The 19,362-nt window shown below is 42.7% G+C and overlaps 1 protein-coding gene across 6 annotated transcripts; it reads left to right on the forward strand.

Moving 5' to 3' along the window:
- Positions 1 to 319: 319 nt before the first annotated feature.
- LOC311263402 (protein phosphatase 1 regulatory subunit 12A) lies at positions 320 to 18,811 on the forward strand. Of its 6 annotated transcripts, none has more exons than XM_084363443.1 (25): positions 320 to 734; positions 5,094 to 5,224; positions 5,446 to 5,564; positions 8,246 to 8,402; positions 8,530 to 8,674; positions 8,767 to 8,841; positions 8,962 to 9,041; positions 10,567 to 10,772; positions 10,863 to 10,972; positions 11,055 to 11,252; positions 11,393 to 11,475; positions 11,577 to 11,666; positions 11,818 to 11,919; positions 12,005 to 12,109; positions 12,189 to 12,279; positions 12,372 to 12,515; positions 12,608 to 12,713; positions 12,822 to 12,925; positions 13,052 to 13,111; positions 13,379 to 13,401; positions 13,507 to 13,570; positions 13,671 to 13,775; positions 15,322 to 15,372; positions 15,908 to 15,963; positions 17,492 to 18,811. In XM_084363443.1, exons 1-24 carry the CDS (start codon positions 459 to 461, stop codon positions 15,941 to 15,943), a joined length of 2,661 nt encoding a protein of 886 aa, XP_084219569.1. In that variant the 5' UTR covers positions 320 to 458; the 3' UTR covers positions 15,944 to 15,963; positions 17,492 to 18,811. The 6 variants fall into 6 exon arrangements, with proteins under 6 accessions (XP_084219569.1, XP_084219565.1, XP_084219566.1 ...); XM_084363439.1 differs by lacking the exon at positions 15,908 to 15,963 and adding an exon at positions 15,568 to 15,618 and having other exon boundaries at positions 11,058 to 11,252; XM_084363440.1 differs by lacking the exon at positions 15,908 to 15,963 and adding an exon at positions 15,568 to 15,618 and having other exon boundaries at positions 10,591 to 10,772.
- Positions 18,812 to 19,362: the final 551 nt, after the last annotated feature.

The following is a 19,362-nucleotide window of genomic DNA, read 5'->3' on the forward strand; positions in this document are numbered from 1 at the left end:
AAAAAAAACTTTAATTAATATGATAAAAAAAACTATACTAAAAAGAAATATAACACAGTACCAAAAAAAAAAATCATTAGTCCTTTATTTGGGTTATTTATCTGAAAGGAAAAAGAAAAGAAAAGAAAACTAAAGAAAAAAGAAAAGAAGGAAAAAGAAAAGACAAAATAAACGGGAAGAAAAGAAAACTAAGGAAAATAAAACTATAGAAAAGAAAAGAAAAGAAAAGAAAAGTGCAGTATGATATATACACTGTCCCTCCCTCTGGAAATAGGAATGTCCCAGCAGCACCTGAAAGCAGCAGGAGTGCCACAGAAGTTCGCTCTGAAGTTCACGGTTTCGTTTCCAGTGTGTCCACCAGGGGGCACAGCCCGGGGGGAGGCTCGGCTCAATCCAAACCCTCCACTCCGCTTCTCCTCGTACCATGAGCTGAATCTGTCCGGGACAGACCAGGGAAGATGGCGGCCACTGACCATTCCCGGTCCGAAGCTGCCAAACAGCGACGGCAGGATCAGCTGCAGCGATGGCTGGGCTCGGAGACGGATCGGACGGGGTCGGAGGCCCGGGAAACCTTGAGCGGTTCCGGTACGCGGCGAGCGAAAGTCCGCTTCGCCCAAGGAGCCGTGTTTATGGCCGCCTGCTCCGCCGGAGACCGGGAGGAGGTGGCAGCGCTGCTCCGGCAGGGAGCTGACATAAACCACGCCAACATAGACGGACTGACAGCGCTTCATCAGGTGGGGAAGTTAACACGACTCTGTAACTTTTAACAAGTGTGTTTATTTATGTGTTTCGTGAGTGAAGTCGCTGCTAACAGTCGCACGAGCAGCGGCAACCGTTCACCGTTTATCCGTTAACTTAATGGTCGTCACAGCGAAGAAGCGTTAACGTGAACTTATCGTGGAGTTAAGAGCTCAAAACGTCCAGTTGAATACAATAAATACACACGTTTCTGTTGCTTTTCAACGTGGCAGCTTCAGTAAAGTTAGCTTAAAACTGAACTCTTGTTGTGTTTTCCCAGCAGCAGCAGCAGCAGCAGCAGCGGCAGCGTTTCTGGCCTTTGTAGACAGCCTCAGTTAGTTTATTATCCTGTTGGTAGGCTGGGCCATCCGCACTGTTGTCTTTACTAAGTTACAGGCTAGTTTTTCTATCATAACTTGTAATGTGTGGAGGGCAGCGAGCAGCAGACAGTAAAAACCGGTCACATCAGAGCCTGTGGGATCAGTTTGAGACATTAATAGGCACTGACTGGTAGGCTCGTGTCAGACAGTCCCTGCTGGAGTCTCAGTTAAATAGTAGGTCAGTGAATTCAGAGAGGTTTTCATCATCTGATCATCAGGACTTAGGTTGTTTTTTTGTTTGTGTGTTTTTTGGTTGTTTCAAGCAACAGGGTTGTGCAAACTACCAGAAAACTACCACTGTGTTTGTGGCATCCGTGGCACCATCATAAACGGATGGTTCAGCCTTCAGTTTTTAACAACAGTTTGAAGATTGTTGCTTCTGCATGCCCCAAATTGGCTGCACTTCTTCTTCTTCTCCTTCTAAGCATGTTCCAGTCTTAATGCAGCTCAGCCTTTAAGGTCCCTCCCTCCCCTCCACTTCAGTCATAACACAGAGGAGCCGTCTGGACAACATCACTGTCACACAAGCCCTCACTGATGCAGTATTTCCTCTGCTTTTATGATACCGCGTGTCATAAACACATTGCTGTGTCTTCACATAAGGTGATCTCACAGTCTCGTGGATTTGACTTTGGTATCTAGGCACGCTAGATGGCTTAAATGTTGGTGGTGGTGCTTTTTAATTTTCCTGCCCACTGGAGCTGAATTGTAGCTCAGCGAGCCTGATGTCATTGGTGTTTTCCCTCATCGTGTAAGTATGAGTGTGGTGCCTTCCCGTGACCAGTTCAGATTGAGCATGCTCCAGCCCGGATGTTGGGTAAACGTGCCCTCCTTCTGCGGATCCACGTGTGGGACCGTCACCCAGTGTGGTCCCTCCATCCCTTTCTCCCCTGTTGCTCATCGGTCGCCTCGCAACCAGAATTAAATATAGGCCCACTCTCTCCAAACTTTCCATCCTCTCCATCCAAAGCCTTTCTGTCTTCTCCACTATGCTTTCTCTCTCCTTTGTCCCCCTCCTCCCTCCTCCTCCCCTTCGTCTCCCTGCCTCTCTTTCTCTTTCTCCTTCCCTTTGCCAATTCCCCATGGTGGGGACTTTTAGGGATTTCGGATGAAGAAATGGAAAACATTCCTCAAACAGCACAAGCTGCTGTTGTCAAAGGCGATTTCCACAATGAGTCACTTGATGACCCAGTGAAGGAGTCTGCTGCTGGCCGGCTGTGTGTGCACCCTCGTAACGCGCAGGGTGCAAGAAGTGCCCTCTGTTCATTCATTCAGCTGGGAGCCCCCACTTGTTCAGAGGGCTCCCCCTCTGCTGCAAGTGAACGCCGCTTTTGACTCGCAGGGTTCTGCCTCTACGAGCCTCATCTCAGATCAACCCCTACTACCACACTAATTATCTCATATTATGACCGAGGGTGGAGACTTGTAGCAGCTTTGTGATTAGTTGATTTACCCCTAAAGCAAAGCCTCTTACAGTTGGTGGCTTAAGACGGCCTGATGGACGAGGCTCTGTCCACTACTGACACTTGCTGCGATGATAATGAGCGGCCGGAAACGCTGTCGCATTAGGGAGGGCAGTCTTTCTCTGAGAAGATGTCATCTCATCAGCTGTTAGTGATGTAGTTGATGTGATGTAGCTGCATGTGTGAATAGTAAAAATCAAGAGTGGTGCCTTAAAGGTTATCCCAGTAATTTAGCGAGAAGTATGCGTGAAAGAGGCTATAGAAACATGCTGCTCATCCAGGTTGTACCCGTCCATCTAGGGCTGCACGACAGTCAAATGCAGCTTCTTGTGACACTTAGCCATATCGCATTTGCAATAATATTTTGATGAATTGTGCAGCCCAACATCCATCTATCCATCCATGAGACAGGACATGAGGAAAAGTGGGAAAATAAGAATACATAACTGTTTGATTTGTCTAAAGAAAAATGCTAAGTTATATCTGCGCCCTTTACTTACAAAAGCGCAGACTAATCTAGGGCTGACACTAACAATTATTTTCGTTAGGCTATCAAAAAATTTGCGGATTATTTTAAAGATTAATCGTTAGGCCAGAGCTAAAACCCAAAGACTCCTCATTTATTATCACAAGTGACTTTTTTTTGCTTGAAAAATGACTGAAATGATTAGTCGATTAACCCTCTAGTGTTTTCTCTGTACATTTTTTTCTAACAGTGATGACAGCGGGTGGTTTTTGGTATTTTTTCCACGTCCATCCCTGTTGGTCTGTTCTTGTGCTATAAGTGGCTGCAGCACTAATATTGTTCATATATGGTCACTTGATCATCGTTAAACGGCTACTTCTACATACTAGACCTTGTGTTTTAAATTTCCTGTTTGATCTAGCTAATGTTCTCACTGTGATGCTCCACCACTCATATATGGATGTAGAGGAAACACGGACACTCAATTCAGGCTGATCTGTTTTAGAGCTACATGCTGGTGTACACTGCTGAATCTTTTCTAGGGATGTCAGTGTTGGTCTGTTGGTCAGTCAGTGCTCCACTTTGCTCCAGACTGAAATATCTCAACAGCTATTTGATGGATTGCCATGAAGTTTGGTACAGACGTTCAGGTTCCCCAGAGGATGAATCCCCTGATTTAGTGTCACCATGAGGTTGACATTTGTGGTTTTGAGTGAAATGTCTTTACAGTTATTGGTTGGATTGTCATGAACAGATATTAATTTCAAACAACTTTGATGATCACTTAACTTTTCATCTAGCGCTGCCAGCAAGTCTAAATTTTGGACAAGAGAAGCAATATGACAACTTTACTGTGGGCTCTGGAAAATGCTATTTAACTAACAAATGAATCTATGATGAAGTGATAGTTGCAGCATTATTGTACGTTAGTGCAGCCCAGTCTTTACACAACAGCTGTAACATTAGTCAGTTGAAGGAAAATTAATATCAGAACTATTCCAGCTTTTTAACTCTTACAATTTGCTACTTTTCTTTGTCATTTATGATAGTAAATGAAGAGGATAGGTTTAGTTTTTGGACTGTTGGTTTGACAAAAGCAGCAATTTGAAGACGTAGCTTTAGGCTCTGGGAAATTGTGATGGTTATTTGACACAATTTTTTGATATATGAGAGACTACACGACCAAAAGTCAAAATAATCATCTGCGTAGTCGATAACTAATGATATTAGTAAAGGACCAGTACTATTTTGTGTTACTTCTTCTTTGGGAGGCTCTGCAGTCTTTTAATGTAGGCAGTTGTTTATCCGTTCAGCTTGTTGCAAAGGTCAGTAATTAAAGTGTAAAACCCTCATTGATAAAAAAAGAAAGATAAAAGAATTTTTAAAAAAAGAAAGAAGTTTTTTTTGTACAAATGACGACTTACTTTGATGTTGGTGCAGAACTCATTTTCATTCTGTCCTGTTTCAAGATTAACACTTATTTAAAGACATAATAACCAGAGCTGTTTTGTGGTATAAAAATTGCACTGCACACAGATTGCATTCTCTGAGTTATTTTCTCATAACTAATAGCTGGAATTAAAGCAATATATCAACATAAAACCATGAGGTCCTCATGAGATTCATCTTGGGACCTGTGTTGGATCACATTGGGATCTTAGCTAGACCTCGCCTCGGGAAAAGCAGTTAAATAGATTCGCTGTTTCACTCACGCCACAGAATGACTGTTTTGGAAAGTACTTGAGGGCTTTTAGCAGCCCACTTAACAGAAAGTCATTACCACGAGTAGACACAGTAGTCATTGTTTTAGTCCCAGTGCTTTGGTTGAATTTAATAGATTTTGGAAGTGACTGCAGTTTTGCCTTTCACAACAAACCAAAATGAAGAGGGTCAAAGACCTTTTCTACTGAACCCGAACTGGACTCTGACTGACATTTGCTCTCTGGTTTCACTTTTTTAATATGCACAGTGGGGATTCTTATAGTAAACGACAAACAATAAACACTTGTATAGCGATCCATCATGTGGCTGTGTGTCCTCTGGCAGGCCTGCATTGATGAAAATGCTGAGATGGTGCAGTTTCTGGTGGAGAGCGGGAGTGACGTCAACAGAGGGGACAACGAGGGCTGGACTCCTCTGCACGCTGCAGCCTCCTGCGGTTTCATCCAGATTGCCAAGTGAGTGTTGGCCATCACCACACTGACACGTCACTGCCATTATGATTTAAAGTATTCAAAAAGTGTAGACCTACATTACATTTTCAGTTCAGAGGTAGACTATGTACAGGATATTGTAACAGACAATAGTGATGTCAGGTAAAATACATTAAACTAATATATGTTATATAGTATTCCAGTTCTAGTGTCACTCTATGTTGATTGTGTGTCTGTTTTTCAAGATACCTGATAGAGCACGGCGCTCACGTCGGAGCGGTGAACAGCGAAGGGGAGCTTCCTCTGGACGTGGCCACAGAAGACGCCATGGAGAGACTTCTCAAAGGCGAAATCAAAAAACAAGGTGATGAGTCTAATGTTGTACCTTGTCAGTCCTGTTGAGACACGGCCGTGCACGGGATGACAACCACAAAATGTGACAGTATGTGCATGTTGTCATCAGATTTAAAGGATAACTACCGTTTTTTACAACCTGGACCTTATTTCTGGCAAAATATATGATCATTTACTCACCCAAATAACTTTGGTGTCATTCGGCGTCGTTCGGACGAAATTAGATCCAGTGTAGCGACGATATATCCATATAATGGGAGAGACGGGGCAGCGACACACAGCCTCTATATAACGCATTATCTGCCACGAAACTAGTTAATTTCATCAATATTTTGTTATGAAATGCTAGCGCTATTCCCCTCTGAGTCCGGGCTCGTCCGTTATCAACATCCGAGGTCAAACTAGCAGTAGCAGCTACAGGTAAACAAGCCGCGCTGTCGCGGGTGCGCGCGCAGCTCAGAGACGACATCTTCCAGGTCAGAGGTAGTAGATCAGCCTACAGACCCCGGATGTTGACAATAGACGAGCCCGGACTCAGAGGCTAATAGCGCTAGCATTTCATAACAAAATATTGATGAAATTAACTAGTTTCGTGGCAGATAATGCGTTATATAGAGGCTGTGTGTCGCTGCCCCGTCTCTCCCATTATATGGATATATCGCCGCTACACTGGATCTAATTTCGTCCGAACGACGCCGAATGACACCAAAGTTATCTGGGTGAGTAAATGACCATATATTTTGCCAGAAATAAGGTCCAGGTTGTAAAAAACGGTAGTTATCCTTTAAGGCTAATCTGAGGCTGTAATCAAGCCTGCATGATCAGGCTCAACTGATAACTGTGCGTGATGCTAGTATCACTGTCAGATACTAAATATAGATAATCTACTCATCTTTGAGAGCTTATTTATTTTTGTTTCCTCAAATTAATCTACAAATGTATCATCAGTCTAGCCTCAGAGCCTCTTTCCAGATATATCCAAAGACAAGACAGTAACAGAGTAACTAGGAGCATGATGAATGGCAACTGTAAAATACCACATTGTAGATCTAAATTTAGACAATCAGCTTTCTCCATAAAAGGCTTTAAACTCTGGAATACATTACTAACTGAAATCAAACTGATTCCTAATATAAAATCTTTTACGATAAAAGTGAAAGCAAACCAGAGCTGTACTCATTTTAAGTAATTGTACATTTGATAATTGTGTATTGATGTACTGTGGTATGTGTGTTGTGGTATTTATATTTCATTGATTTTATATTTCATTCATCATTTCCATATCTATTGTATATTGTGGTTTTATGATTCTGACCATTTAAAGCTGTATGTTTTAAATTACACTGTACATGTAAAAACCCAAATAAGGCAAAAGTTTAAATTTAGCAATAGCTATAAACTGTGTGCAGCACATCAGATGTTATGCTGCATTGTCCCTTTTAGAGCTCCTGTCAGTAAGACAGTTGATTTTTGAGTCTCACCCCCAACTCTTCAAACACTGACCGTTTTTCTTTTTTTTTTTTTTTTGTCAGTTTTACTATCTTACTTAGAGGAGCTTTAAATAAGATTAAAAAATATATCACCCAGAGTTATTAATTGTAAGTTCTGAAACAATAAGTTGATTATTTAAGTCATTTTTCAAGCAAAAACGTTTGCCAAACATTTCTAGCCTCTCAAATGAGAGGATTTGCTGCTTTTTCTGTTTTTATATCACAAATCACAAAGTAAATGTAAATATTCTTGGGGCTTTGGGCCATTTGTTGACCAAAACAAGCTGTTTGAACATGCCCCCTTTATGACAAGCATTTTTCACATTTAATTGACATTTTAGAGACTTAATGAGTCTTGCAATAAATCAAAAAAAAACTTAAAAAATTGGCGGAGCAAAAGAAGCAAAATGGCACAAGCAGCTCCAGCCGTTCCACCTTTCCATATTGTGACACGATGAATGACATTTTGCGGCACGTTAATCAGAGTATGTTTAAAAGGTATATTAGAGGAATATTCGTTTTCATTAGCCATGTAAACAGCTGAGTAGGGAATGTTGTTGTCTTCAGAATAAGTGAAAAAATTGACTATTTTGTGCTTGTAAATGTAGCCAGTTACAGCATCCTCTCAAAAATCAATATGTTGTAATGGTGCCAGTATGCCAGGGCAAAGTTATTTATTCATCTGATGGTTTGCATGAGTGGTTCTCAACAGCTTTGGCAACAGTACATTTTTTCACAATTAAAATGAATGAATGAAAGTGAAATCACACAGAGCTCAGGCTACTTCAAGCACAGAAACAGAGTTGAAACTCTCAAATTGATCTCGTAAACGTATCGCTCTAAAACTTGCTCTGCATTTTTGTCCCGTCCCGTTTTTACAAGGGGTCACATTTAAAGCACACGTCCGCTCTGAGCAGACAAAAATAGGCAAAGAAATGAGGACAGAGTCAATCTGTACCAAATGTTCTGTGACCTCCATAGCACTGAAGTGTACCGAGGCTCCAGGCTTATAACTTGATCACTGTCAAATACACACATTGTTGAGATCCATCATGCAACTGAAATCACTGAAGATAAATGAATACGAAGCTGAATATTTTGTCCTAAAGTATGTTATAAATTAAACTGACAATGTTTTTTTCAGATGTATTTAATCAAATTCATTTTTAATTGCAACTGTTTGTCCACGTGTGCATCACAGGAATAGACGTGGACAAGGCCAGAAAGGAGGAGGAGAGGATCATGCTCCAGGACGCCTTGGCCGTGCAGGACGGGGGCGGCACTCTCACACCTCACCCAAACACCAAAGCCACCGCTCTGCACGTTGCCGCTGCCAAAGGCTACATCGAAGTCCTTAAGTGAGCATCAGTCCACACACACGAGAGCGATGACAGCTCGTTAGCATTTGTCTTCTTTCTCATGGATATTCCTCTCATCTTCTCCCTCTCTTGTTTGTTTCCCTCCCCTCTTCCTTGCCTTGTTCAGGGTGCTGTTGCAGTGTGAGGTCGATGTGGACAGCAGGGATATCGACGGCTGGACTCCCCTGCATGCAGGAGCGCACTGGGGGCAGGAGGAGGTGTGCAGCCTGCTTGCTGACCACATGTGCGATATGGGTGCCGTCAACATTGTGGTGAGTGCGAGACAAATGCAATCAGCATAAACATATGTCTTCAAAGCCCCTCTACATGTGCCACGACTGACGCACTCTGAATGTCCCTGTAGGGCCAAACACCTATAGATGTTGCAGATGAGAACCTTGCCGACACTCTGGAGGAGCTACAGAAGAAACAGAACGCTGTGAGTCCACCTTCACACATGCTCCACAACTATCTCATCAGTTAGATAAACCTGATATGATTTATCGCATTACAGCACCGAATGTTCTCCGTGTTTATGTGTGTTTATATTCCTCTTCAGTTACGCAGCGAGAAGGAGAAACAGACTCCTGTTATTGAGACCAGCCCGCAAATCACCATGGTACCAGTCCGCACACGCAGGTCAGTACCAGTGTGTTGGTGTGTGGGCATGTGTTTAATGTGTGTGCGTGTCATTGTGTATGTGGGCACACGCTACGCTGTCCCTCAGCTGAATCCCAGTAGTCCCAGTACCAGTAGTTTGCATGCAGGTATGATGTTAACAGTCCCAGCATTCCTGTGAGCCACGTTACTTCTGTCCACTGACGTAACACTGGATAGATGTAGCAGTCAGCAACAGTCTGTGTCCCAGGTTCATACTGTTCCTACTGAATGTAACTGTTTTCAGTTTGTAGTGTGTACTGTACACATTGGAAAAAGATGGTACACCTTAAAAAAGCAACATCAGGGCGGTAACTAACGATTATGTTCATTATTGTATAATCTGATGATTATTTTCTAGATTAATCAATTAATCGTCTATGAAGTTGTGAAAAAAATGTTCACCCCACTTACTAAAAGTTCAAGGTGTTGTCTTAAAATGTCTCGTTTTGTCAGTCCAAACCCCGACGATATATAAACCAGATAAAAGCAGGAAATCTACATATTTGAGAGGCTGTAAACGGCATGTTTTTTTTTTGCCATATTTGCATAATAAATAATTTTAACGATTATTCTATTGTCATGCATGCATAAATTCAGCATCGTTTTAATGGATACTTTTTCATACGCTTCAACAGGGAGGAAAATAAAAAATAATAGCTGGATTAATAGAGCATTGTAGCCATAGCAAAGGAGAATGATAAAAGAAAAAAGTAAGAAAAATAAAATGAAACAGTGCATTAATTAAAAAATAATATGAAATAAACTAAATTGTCTTTTGATTTATCATTTATAATTGACTCTTTGGGATTTGCAATATGGATAAAATCCTCCCTCACAGTTAAGGGGGGCTTTTTCTAGGCTTAGTCAAAGGGGACACCCACAGTCTCAGTCTGTGAAAACCAGTGAAATAACTGACAAGTCAGTGTATCTTATATGCATATATACATAAAATTGCTCACAATGGTCTAATACAGCCATAGATTATATAGTGATAGTATTAATAATGTGGTTTACCCTGTAAGTGTATTTAAATTGCCTTTTAATTGATAATTAAAGTTATCAAATTTTAGACAGCCAGTAAACACAATATATTTTACTTACTTTTTGTGAACTAAAAACCAACATAGTACACTATGTAATTGGTACAAAGCATGTACTTTGTAGTATACAGTATGTGGTTTGGACACACATTGTTTTGTCATTTGTGTGGAGGCTCTGTTGCTATTTTATCGCTGTGGGTTTGTGTAAAGTTCACATTATCAGATATTGGGGAAAGATAATCAAACATGTGATCTAATAAAAAGCTATAGGTCAAAGTTACCTTTAACTTAACGGTGATAAGACAGCAATGGTGCACATGGCATCACAGAAAGTGACCCACTGTCCCGGCCACCGACGTGTTGCATGCTCGCTCTAATTGGCTGCACATGGAATGATTGCCCTCACTGATCAGCTCCCTGCATGCCACCTGTTGTTCCACCCCACCTTGGCCCCGCCCCTGCAGGACTTCTATCTCTCGTATGAGCAGCAAGGAGAAGATCTGCCTCCATGAGCGCGAGAAGCACCCGCCCCCGGCCCTGCCGAGCAGCCCGGCCGAGGATGAGGAGGAGGAAGGCCAGACTGGACAGAGCCAGTCTCAGAGCCAGGTGAAGGTGTCCAGCAGCTCCAGCTCGGAGGAGGACAGCGAGTCGGAGAGCGACGCAGAATCGGGTAAGAGATGTTGTGTTTAAGGTGTTTTATCAGATGGGTTTTATGACTTTTGCTAATGATTCTTTAATGCGTGACCTTGCACGGTTTCAGAGAAAGCCAAGAACCGAGAAATCATAAACAACTTGAACAACAAACGCAACGCCACCAGCCTGCTCCCTACCTCCATGTCGACGAGTACTGCTGCAAGCCAAGTAAAAAAGGTAAAATATGTAGACAAATTACTTAGAAGACATCTCGTGTCAACAATACTGAACAATATAGATGATGACTTCAACTCTGTAGCAGGACCCAAGCAAGCCCCCAACCACCGAGGCCCCGGGCTCCTGGAGAACGTCACTGAGGAAGGCCGGCAGCTCGGTGACTCTGGGCTCAGCTGGACTGTCTGACTCCAACCAGGACCCCAGCAGACCTCCAGAGAGCGTCCTGGGCATGTCCCGCTCTGCCTCCAGCCCCCGCCTCAGCTCCGAACCCGAGACCAAGGTACAAGACCACAGGCGCTCGCATGATTCGAGGATTTTCACACCCATGAAACCTGCTATTATTTTATGACTCCAGATAAAGGCTTCTTTTACAGCTTCCATTCGCTGAGTCACATAGAAAACAACTGATCTCATTCTCAGGAGCCGAGGCTCGCCCGGGTACCGCCCATCCCTACACGGAGACTCTTCAGTATTCCGGACAGCAGCCCTGACAACTCCAACAGGTGGGCCTCCTGCGCTCTCATGTGCTCCTGCACTCGTGAAACCAGAATCTGTTTTTCTGAGTCACTGCATATGTGCCCTTGTCACCCTGTCTCTCTCTCAGTTGGCTAAGCCGTAGCTCCTCTTACACCCGGCGCCTTCATAGTCAATCAGGGAATGATCTCACTAGTTCCACCCCCTCTTTGCTTCACAGGTCAGTCATGCTGCTCACTGCCCGTCTTGTATTTGTTTGCTCTTCTGTTTGCTGTGTCACAGCTTATTATGTTCCCCCAGCAGTGAATACTAATTTGTGTGTGTGGCTGTGAAAGATGCCTTTGTGTCTCCAATGGGTTTTGTCCTTCCAGCTCATCTTATGGAAAGAGACTGGATGACCCCACTGTGACCTCAGCTAGCACAGGAACAAGCTCTGCCGGACTCAGCCGCCTTAATAGTGTCTTGGCCCAGAGGTACTTTGTTTTATACTCATTTAACAGTTTGTTTTTCTCACTTATCTTAAAGATCTGATGGTTACACTCTTTCTTTCTCCTCAAGACTCCCTCAGGAACAGACAGAAAAGAAGGATCATTTTGCCGTCACCACCTCCAACTCTCGAGGCACCACGACCACAGGCGAACAGGAGACCAAGCAGAGGCGCAAGTGAGTCAAGGCTTTTGTCTGTGTGTGTGGTTGGGAAAGATAGTACTGCATTGTGTCTAAAAGTGTGTGACTTGTGTAGGTCATATCTGACACCAGTGCGGGATGAGGAGGCAGAGGCACAGAGGAAGGCTCGCTCCCGACACGCACGGCAGTCCCGCCGCTCCACTCAGGTACAGACCTCGCCCGTCACATGTTCACTGCAGGTTCTAGTTTATGTCAGTCTGGTGCATAAGACGGCATTATCTCTTTTTTCCCACCAAAGGGAGTGACGCTCACAGATCTGCAGGAGGCGGAGAAGACAATGAAGACGGACAACAAAGGGAGAGAAAAGAAGGAGGAGGAGGAGAAGGAGAAAGAGAAGGAAGCGAAAGAGAAAGAAGCAAAAGCGAAGAAGGGAGAGGAAGGGGTGAGAGCCATATTTCAGAGTTATAGCCCTGCGTTGACTGTGCTTACATAATGTCATGTGACGTCACATAACAGGGGATACTGTATTTACAGGAAGTGAGCTGGAGGTCTCGTATTGCCAGTCTGCAGAAGTCTGACCTGCTGGGCCTCACACAGCCCACTGGCACTCCAAGGCCTCAGACTGGATCTGACAGGAGAGGTACGCATCACCACTTTGCTTTTTCAACATGAGCTAGAGCTCGACGATGTGGCGCTCGTTGCAATACTTGATTTGCTCTTAAACGACTGCTTTCTGGCATTGTTCCAGATGTTGAGGCCGGCACAGGGGAGAGTGAGACTGAGCGATGGGCCAGGGAGCGCAGGGAGAGGAGACAAGCTCGGGCCAGAAGGAAGGCACAGAGGACCGGGGAGGTAAACTCTCCAAACTTCTTTTTATCTGGATGGATAGTAATCAATGCTCACAAGAGAAGATAAATTCAGCGGCTGCAAATGTAAAGTGATAATAATGTTGTAATCTGCTGTCTGTGTCGTCTACAGAGTGATGACAATGATCCCAGTGGAGAGGAAGAGTTCTCAGGCAGTGGGCTGGATCCACAGGTGTGTGCTTGTGTGTGTGTGTGTGTGTGTGTGTGTGTGTGTGTGTGTGTGTGTGTGTGTGTGTGTGTGTGTGTGTGTGTGTGTGTGTGTGTGTGTGTGTGTGTGTGTGTGTGTGTGTGTGTGTGTGTGTGTGTGTGTGTGTGTGTGTGTGTGTGTGTGTGTGTGTGTGTGTGTGTGTGTGTGTGTGTTTATATTAGTTTGTGGTCTCAGTGGACTGTAACCTAAGACACCGGCTATAACTTGTTTGCTTGTCTTCTCTGTTTACAGACAGTCGGACGTTCGAGTTCCAGGTATGAATTCGGCCTTTGACCTGTTTGTGCTGCTGCTTGGGGAAAGAAAGAGGGCAAATCAATGTCTGTTATCGCAGTATCTCTGACCTCTGCTCCTCTCCTCAGGTCGAACATCTCCTTTAACGACTGCACCCAGGGAGGAGGCTCCGAGACTAAGGATTTTAAGAAGGTCAGCAGACAGAGCTGATTTTGAGGTCACAGCATTTGTCCTTCTTATTTGTCCCAGTTGTTTACTGCTGTTTGTTTGTGTGTGCGCCTCTGTGCCTCAGTTGTTCGAGGAGGTCTCCAGAGAAAACAGTCAGCTCCAGTCTCAGCTGCAGGACACCCAGAGGATTATCAGTCAGACCAGGCTGGACTTGGAAAAGGCCACACAGGTGATGACACAGACACACAAACTGTCACTGTAAACATCCCAATGCAAAGACAAAAGAAAGCATCTTGAAGTGGTAATTGACAGGTTTTGTAATTGTGGCGAGTGTTTCTGTGTTCAGTTCTGGTGGCTTTACTTGTAGACATCCTGTCTGCCAAAACCTTACTCTGTTTACCCCAAATACTATTTTTGAAACATGATGTTTGTTGTTTCCATTTTTCTCTGTGGTTTTTTTTCTTTGTTCTGAAAAACAACTCAAAGATTTGGATCTTCAAGCATTACACATGAAAATGAAAATCTTTTAAAAGCAGAAATCGTTCAGTCACACAAATAAAAATAAAAGGTTGAATTCAATAGCAGTACAATTAATTAATTCTACAGCCTCATTTAGCAATAAACACAGCAGACTCAGTTCGAGACGCTCAAGGGTTTTGCCTCCACAACCTTACTTGGTCTGGTATTACCAGTAGCTAACAGAGGCTAATGTTAGCAACATGTTGCTGTGCAACTAACATGACCAAGTCAGTGTGTCTATAGTGTGTCTAGTGGGAATTATTATCCCCATTTACGTCACAATATTTACATATACATCATAAAAATAGCTTACTATCAATGGTCCATGACAGAGCACTAACAACCTAAATGCATAGGACAGATGAGCACAAAAAAAGCAAATTTAGATTCAGCTGTCCGATGTACAAGACAAATAATACAACCACAATATTTCCATGAACAAAACAGGAGCTGGAAGAAGAAAAACTTGTATAACCTGACCCTTTCTTAATGATAACGTGAAGATACAAAGGGGCATTCCTTTTTCCTTTTTTCATTATGCCCCATTATTTTTCCTTAATAGATTCTCTTATTGATATTTGAGCAGCATTTTTGGTCATTATTACAGTTTCACTTCACAAACTGGAATACACGTCTGCTTTGCTGTAGTGCGTGCATACAGACCGTAAAAGATAGATTTCCTTCTACGATCCTCTTCCTTTCATCTTAGTGTAAACAACCTCTGTAGATTTCCCGTTAATAGACTGTTTCTGGCTTTACACATGACTAATTTCAAATCAACTAAATCTTTAAATTTCAACACATGACTTGATAAATTGTTGGTTTGTTCTTTTATATCCACCTCGTTTGTGTTATTGCGTAAGTGTTATTGCTCTTTTCTGTAACACATACAAAGGTTTTAATATAAGTCATGGACGTGTCGCCCCACACCTCTGTGCAGTAACCAAAATATGGAAGAATAAACAAGCAGTACAAAATATGAAGGGAAGCAAAATCTAAACTGTCCTTTGCTTTATTCAAAACACTTTTCTCTTTGTATATTCTCTATGAGGTTGTACAATATGAGCACAATCTATAACCATTTTTTATTTGATCATTTCAGTTACTGAAAACCAAAATCTTAGTTTTTTAAAATTGTTTAATTCAAGGATAATTTGTTTACCGTATATCGCTGCAGCCCTTCTCAGGACTACTTGTGCTAGTGTGCATCTGTTGTGGTGATGATTTCAATGTTACTGACTTATTGAACCCAACAGAGACAGGAGCGCTTCACTGACTGTTCGGCCCTGCTGGAGCTCGAGAGAAAGGTAAGGCATCCCTGCTGATGACGTTACTTGTTGTAGCTTCAACTGCCTCACTACAGCCACCCCTGCTTTCTGTTGACGCTCTCTCCTCTCTTCCCCCCACTTGAACCACTTTCTCACCTTTTTTCACTCACCTTTATTGGTCCTCCTTCTTCTCCACCTCACCCCCCACTCTCCCTCACATCTCCCTGGCATCAGGACCGGAGGATGTTGGAGCTGCGAATGGCAGAGCTGGAGGAGGAGCTAAAGGTGAGGAGATGTTCACAGACACTTTGCATGCTTCTGCTTGATTAGCTTGGCTTAGCTTGTGCAGGGCAGCAGTGATGTGGAGGTACACTGCCGTTTTATACAGTAAGCACTCTGTCAAGCTGTTTTCAGGTGGTGTGATTCACTTGGTTGTTTTTCACATGATGGATGTTACTGTTTGCTACCTCACTACTACTACCTCAAAAGGGTATTTTTTTACCCATCTGATCCCTACAATCTCATAATTTTGGGTGTGAAATGACTCCTTTATAAATTGCCTGACGTAATACAGAAAGAAGAGAACAAGAATGTGAGTCCATTTCTCTAAGGGACTGCTCCGGCATTCTGGTAAATATGCGCTTACCTGACATGTTGCCAGGAGTTAGACGAGAAGACTGATACCACTCTCTTGTCTTTATGGTGTTAATAAATCTCACCATCACCTGGTTAGCTCTCGGAAACGAGAGGAAACAACTATTGCGGACTTGTCCGAAGTTAACTTCAGTCTGCTGGTTGCCTGTCAAGATTGTTAAGCACCCCCCAAAAAATAGCTGGAAAAGCTGTTATCAGAGACAACACTCATCCAAGTGATTGTTTATTATCTCATCTCATCAGGGTTCACACAACTTGTTTTAGAGACAGCTTTTGTCATCAGCAGTGAGACTTTTTACAGTCTGTAGGACACAGGGGCAAGTAGCTACTAACCGAATATGTTTTCTGCTCTATTTAATTCATTACTTTTATTATTGTTTTCATGTGTCCTCTAACAATGTGTGTAACTGTGATAGTTGACTGGAGAACAGCCAGGACCAAGGTTTTAGTTTTATGAATATACAGACGTGACAGTGTTATAAATCTTCTCATCTAACTCGCAGCAACAAAGCAAATTAATATATTCGCCCAAATGTCAAACTATTCTTTCCATTTTTATAACATGTTCTGAATCTATAAGGACAAAAAATATACTTGGTTTAATAATGATTTATATACAAAATAAATATACTGTATATATCCATGCTTTTATTTCTTGTTCTCTGCCACCAGACTGTTTTTTAGCTCATCCTTTTTGTCCTTTGACACTGTGATTTATCCCACAGAGGATTCAAACATGACTTGTTTGCAGTACATTAGTCCTTTTATAATATGCATTACCAAAGGTTTTCACGACACCACAATCGTAAACTTCAATACTAATTTATAAAACAGTACTCAACACCTCTTTTGAAAATGTGATTGTATTGTGATTTTTGTTGTTCGTCACTATGGTTCTTTTTTTCTATGAAATGCAGATATGTTTGAAACATGTGGTATCAAATAAGTACTGGAGTACCAATATTTTGACAACCATATGCAGTACACAGTTTTGGTAAATGAACAATAACCGTATGTAAGTCCTGCTCCCCATTCCTGAGGCTCTGTAGCATGAGCAGGCAGCATTTCATCATTTCATGACCAAAGTTGTCAGTTAGGCAGCAAAAAAAATGAACCAGCTGTCTTTTTTTCAGTTCTGCTTCCTTTTAATTGAACAGCTTTATTTGACATATTTCTGCTTTGATTTGAATATATTATCCTTTTTATCCCAAAGTGGCTCCTTAATTTAACAGTTTAACCGCTCTGTAGTTGTTTAATAGGCTTTTTTAGACATTTTAGCATGCCACTATGGATTAGCGGATTAACAGAAGTTTGCTGGTATTCTGTGCTGGCTCAGTGTCATGGCTTACTGCCACATTTAAATCATGTTAATATTAGTTACACCTGTACTTTTCCCTTAACATCTAATATCTCTTAATACATTAATGTGAACACAAGCAATAATGAAATTCAAACTGTTTTTTTTATTATTTGTTTTTAATGTGAGCTCAACTTTCACCGCCAGGTTCTGGTTGACTTGAGAGCAGACAACCAGCGTCTTAAAGACGAAAATGGAGCACTGATCCGTGTCATCAGCAAACTCTCCAAATAGCCGGAGAGAGTGAGAGAGACACGACGAGCAGGGAACCCCCTCCTTCCTTCCCTCCATCCATCCATCCATCCCTCCCTCCTTCCACACATTCCTCCCGGTGCCAAAGAGAGAGAGAGGGGGAGAGAAGCAGCAGAATGTCCCACGTATATGAACACCACAGCTTGACTTGGATTGTGATGCCTCTCTGTGAACAGCTGGAGTGGCTTTTGTGTGCCTTTCAATGCTCGTTGGTCACAGGCAGACCTATGGCATCGAGGCCTGTGGCTCCGGTCAGAGGCTCCCACAGTCGCAACATCAGACTCGACAACAGCCAGAATGTCCACGGCTGGTCCAATGCACGAAACACGACATCTACTACGACTGTGCATCAGGGGGACATGCACACACATTCCTATGCGTGCATCACATACTTCCTCGATGCACATTCCACGAGCGCACAAGGCAGCTTGGGCCTTAAAGCTCCCACTTAAGTATTTATTTTTTTGTGAACACACTCACGTTACACATTCACGAATTTACCCCACTCACGGATCAAATGTTAGGTGTTGTCAGTAAAGGTTTTGGTGTAGTTCTTTTTAAAAACCCAGCTCTGAAATCAGACTCTGTCCTTACATTCAGCTACGTCCTGACGTTCGGTGGTGGTGGGGGGGGAAGTCCATGAAGCTCTGTTGGGTTGTTTTGTTTCCACATGCAAGTGTTTGAACCCACCTACCTCTCCACCCATGCACTTCCCCACATCCATTTTTATTTTTGTGACCACAGACACACTCCATGCTCTTAAAAAAAAAAAATGACCGCAGAACCAGGTCCGTCGACCGCAGCACTTTACTCTCTGCAAAGCAATAAACGATCTGCGAGGCTTTGCCCGTCCTCCAGACAGACACACTTAATATCTGAGCAGCGCCTTCTCACTGAGTAAGTGGAGGGAGAAGTTACCCATAGCTGAAGGTCAAAGGTCATTGCACAATTATAGGAATTGCTGTTCTGTCAAAGCCTATAATGCTATGAATGGTTTTAATTATTACCATTGATAAAGATTATTTTCATAGTTTTTCATTGTCAATTCCTCTCTTGCAAGGGAGCATGGTTATGTATATTATCTGTGTATAAATACTAGTCTTGAACAATACCCTTTTTGAAGTAAAATTCCATGTAGCCTTTCTTCACATGTTGGTTTTCTAATATATTGAATGGATGTCTGCACCCTAATAATAAAAAAAAAGTGTGTTTGTAGCGACCGCCTGTTTATTTTGGACACTGAGAATTTGTATCAGCGCCGACATTTGTGCACAAAACTCCTGATTCAAGGAAACTTTTACGCAAAAGTCCCTGGCTTTTTACTAACACGTCGTATCAGATGGAGTCATCGGACTGCTAACTTTTGAGATTTGTGGTCACCTGGTGGTTTCCCTCTTTGCTGCTTCACCCATACTGTGCTTGTATCATCCCTGCGTACAGTACAGTCGTTCTGTTTTCTGGTAGCCAGATGTCCCACATCACTGAGGAGACAGAAAGAGGAACAGCTGCAACACCGCAGCGCTCACACAAAGCGAACATGCAATGTATTTACAGTATGTTTTGACTGTTAAATCAATTTACAGCAGCTCCCAGGTGCACGGTACATCACGAGTGGCTTGACTGATATGATAGAAATGAGTGTCGTTACATTTGCTGGATGAGTGCTCAGCAGACGTCTGGGTGAAAGCTTTGAGTTGTCTTCTGAAGTCTCGTCCATCTGCATGAAGTGTATTTAACACCAGTCATCCATCTGTTTGTCTCATCTG

The sequence above is a fragment of the Pagrus pagrus genome, assembly GCF_965226575.1.
Source record: "Pagrus pagrus genome assembly, chromosome: 10".
NCBI lineage: Eukaryota > Metazoa > Chordata > Actinopteri > Spariformes > Sparidae > Pagrus > Pagrus pagrus.

Coding starts and splice junctions, on each gene's coding strand:
- LOC311263402 (XM_084363438.1), top strand. CDS start 459: ATGGCGGCCACTGACCATTCCCGGTCCGAAGCTGCCAAACAGCGACGG. Junction 15,373..15,567: donor TGCTGGAGCTCGAGAGAAAG/GTAAGGCATCCC, acceptor CCCTGGCATCAG/GACCGGAGGATGTTGGAGCT. Junction 15,619..17,491: donor AGCTGGAGGAGGAGCTAAAG/GTGAGGAGATGT, acceptor TTTCACCGCCAG/GTTCTGGTTGACTTGAGAGC.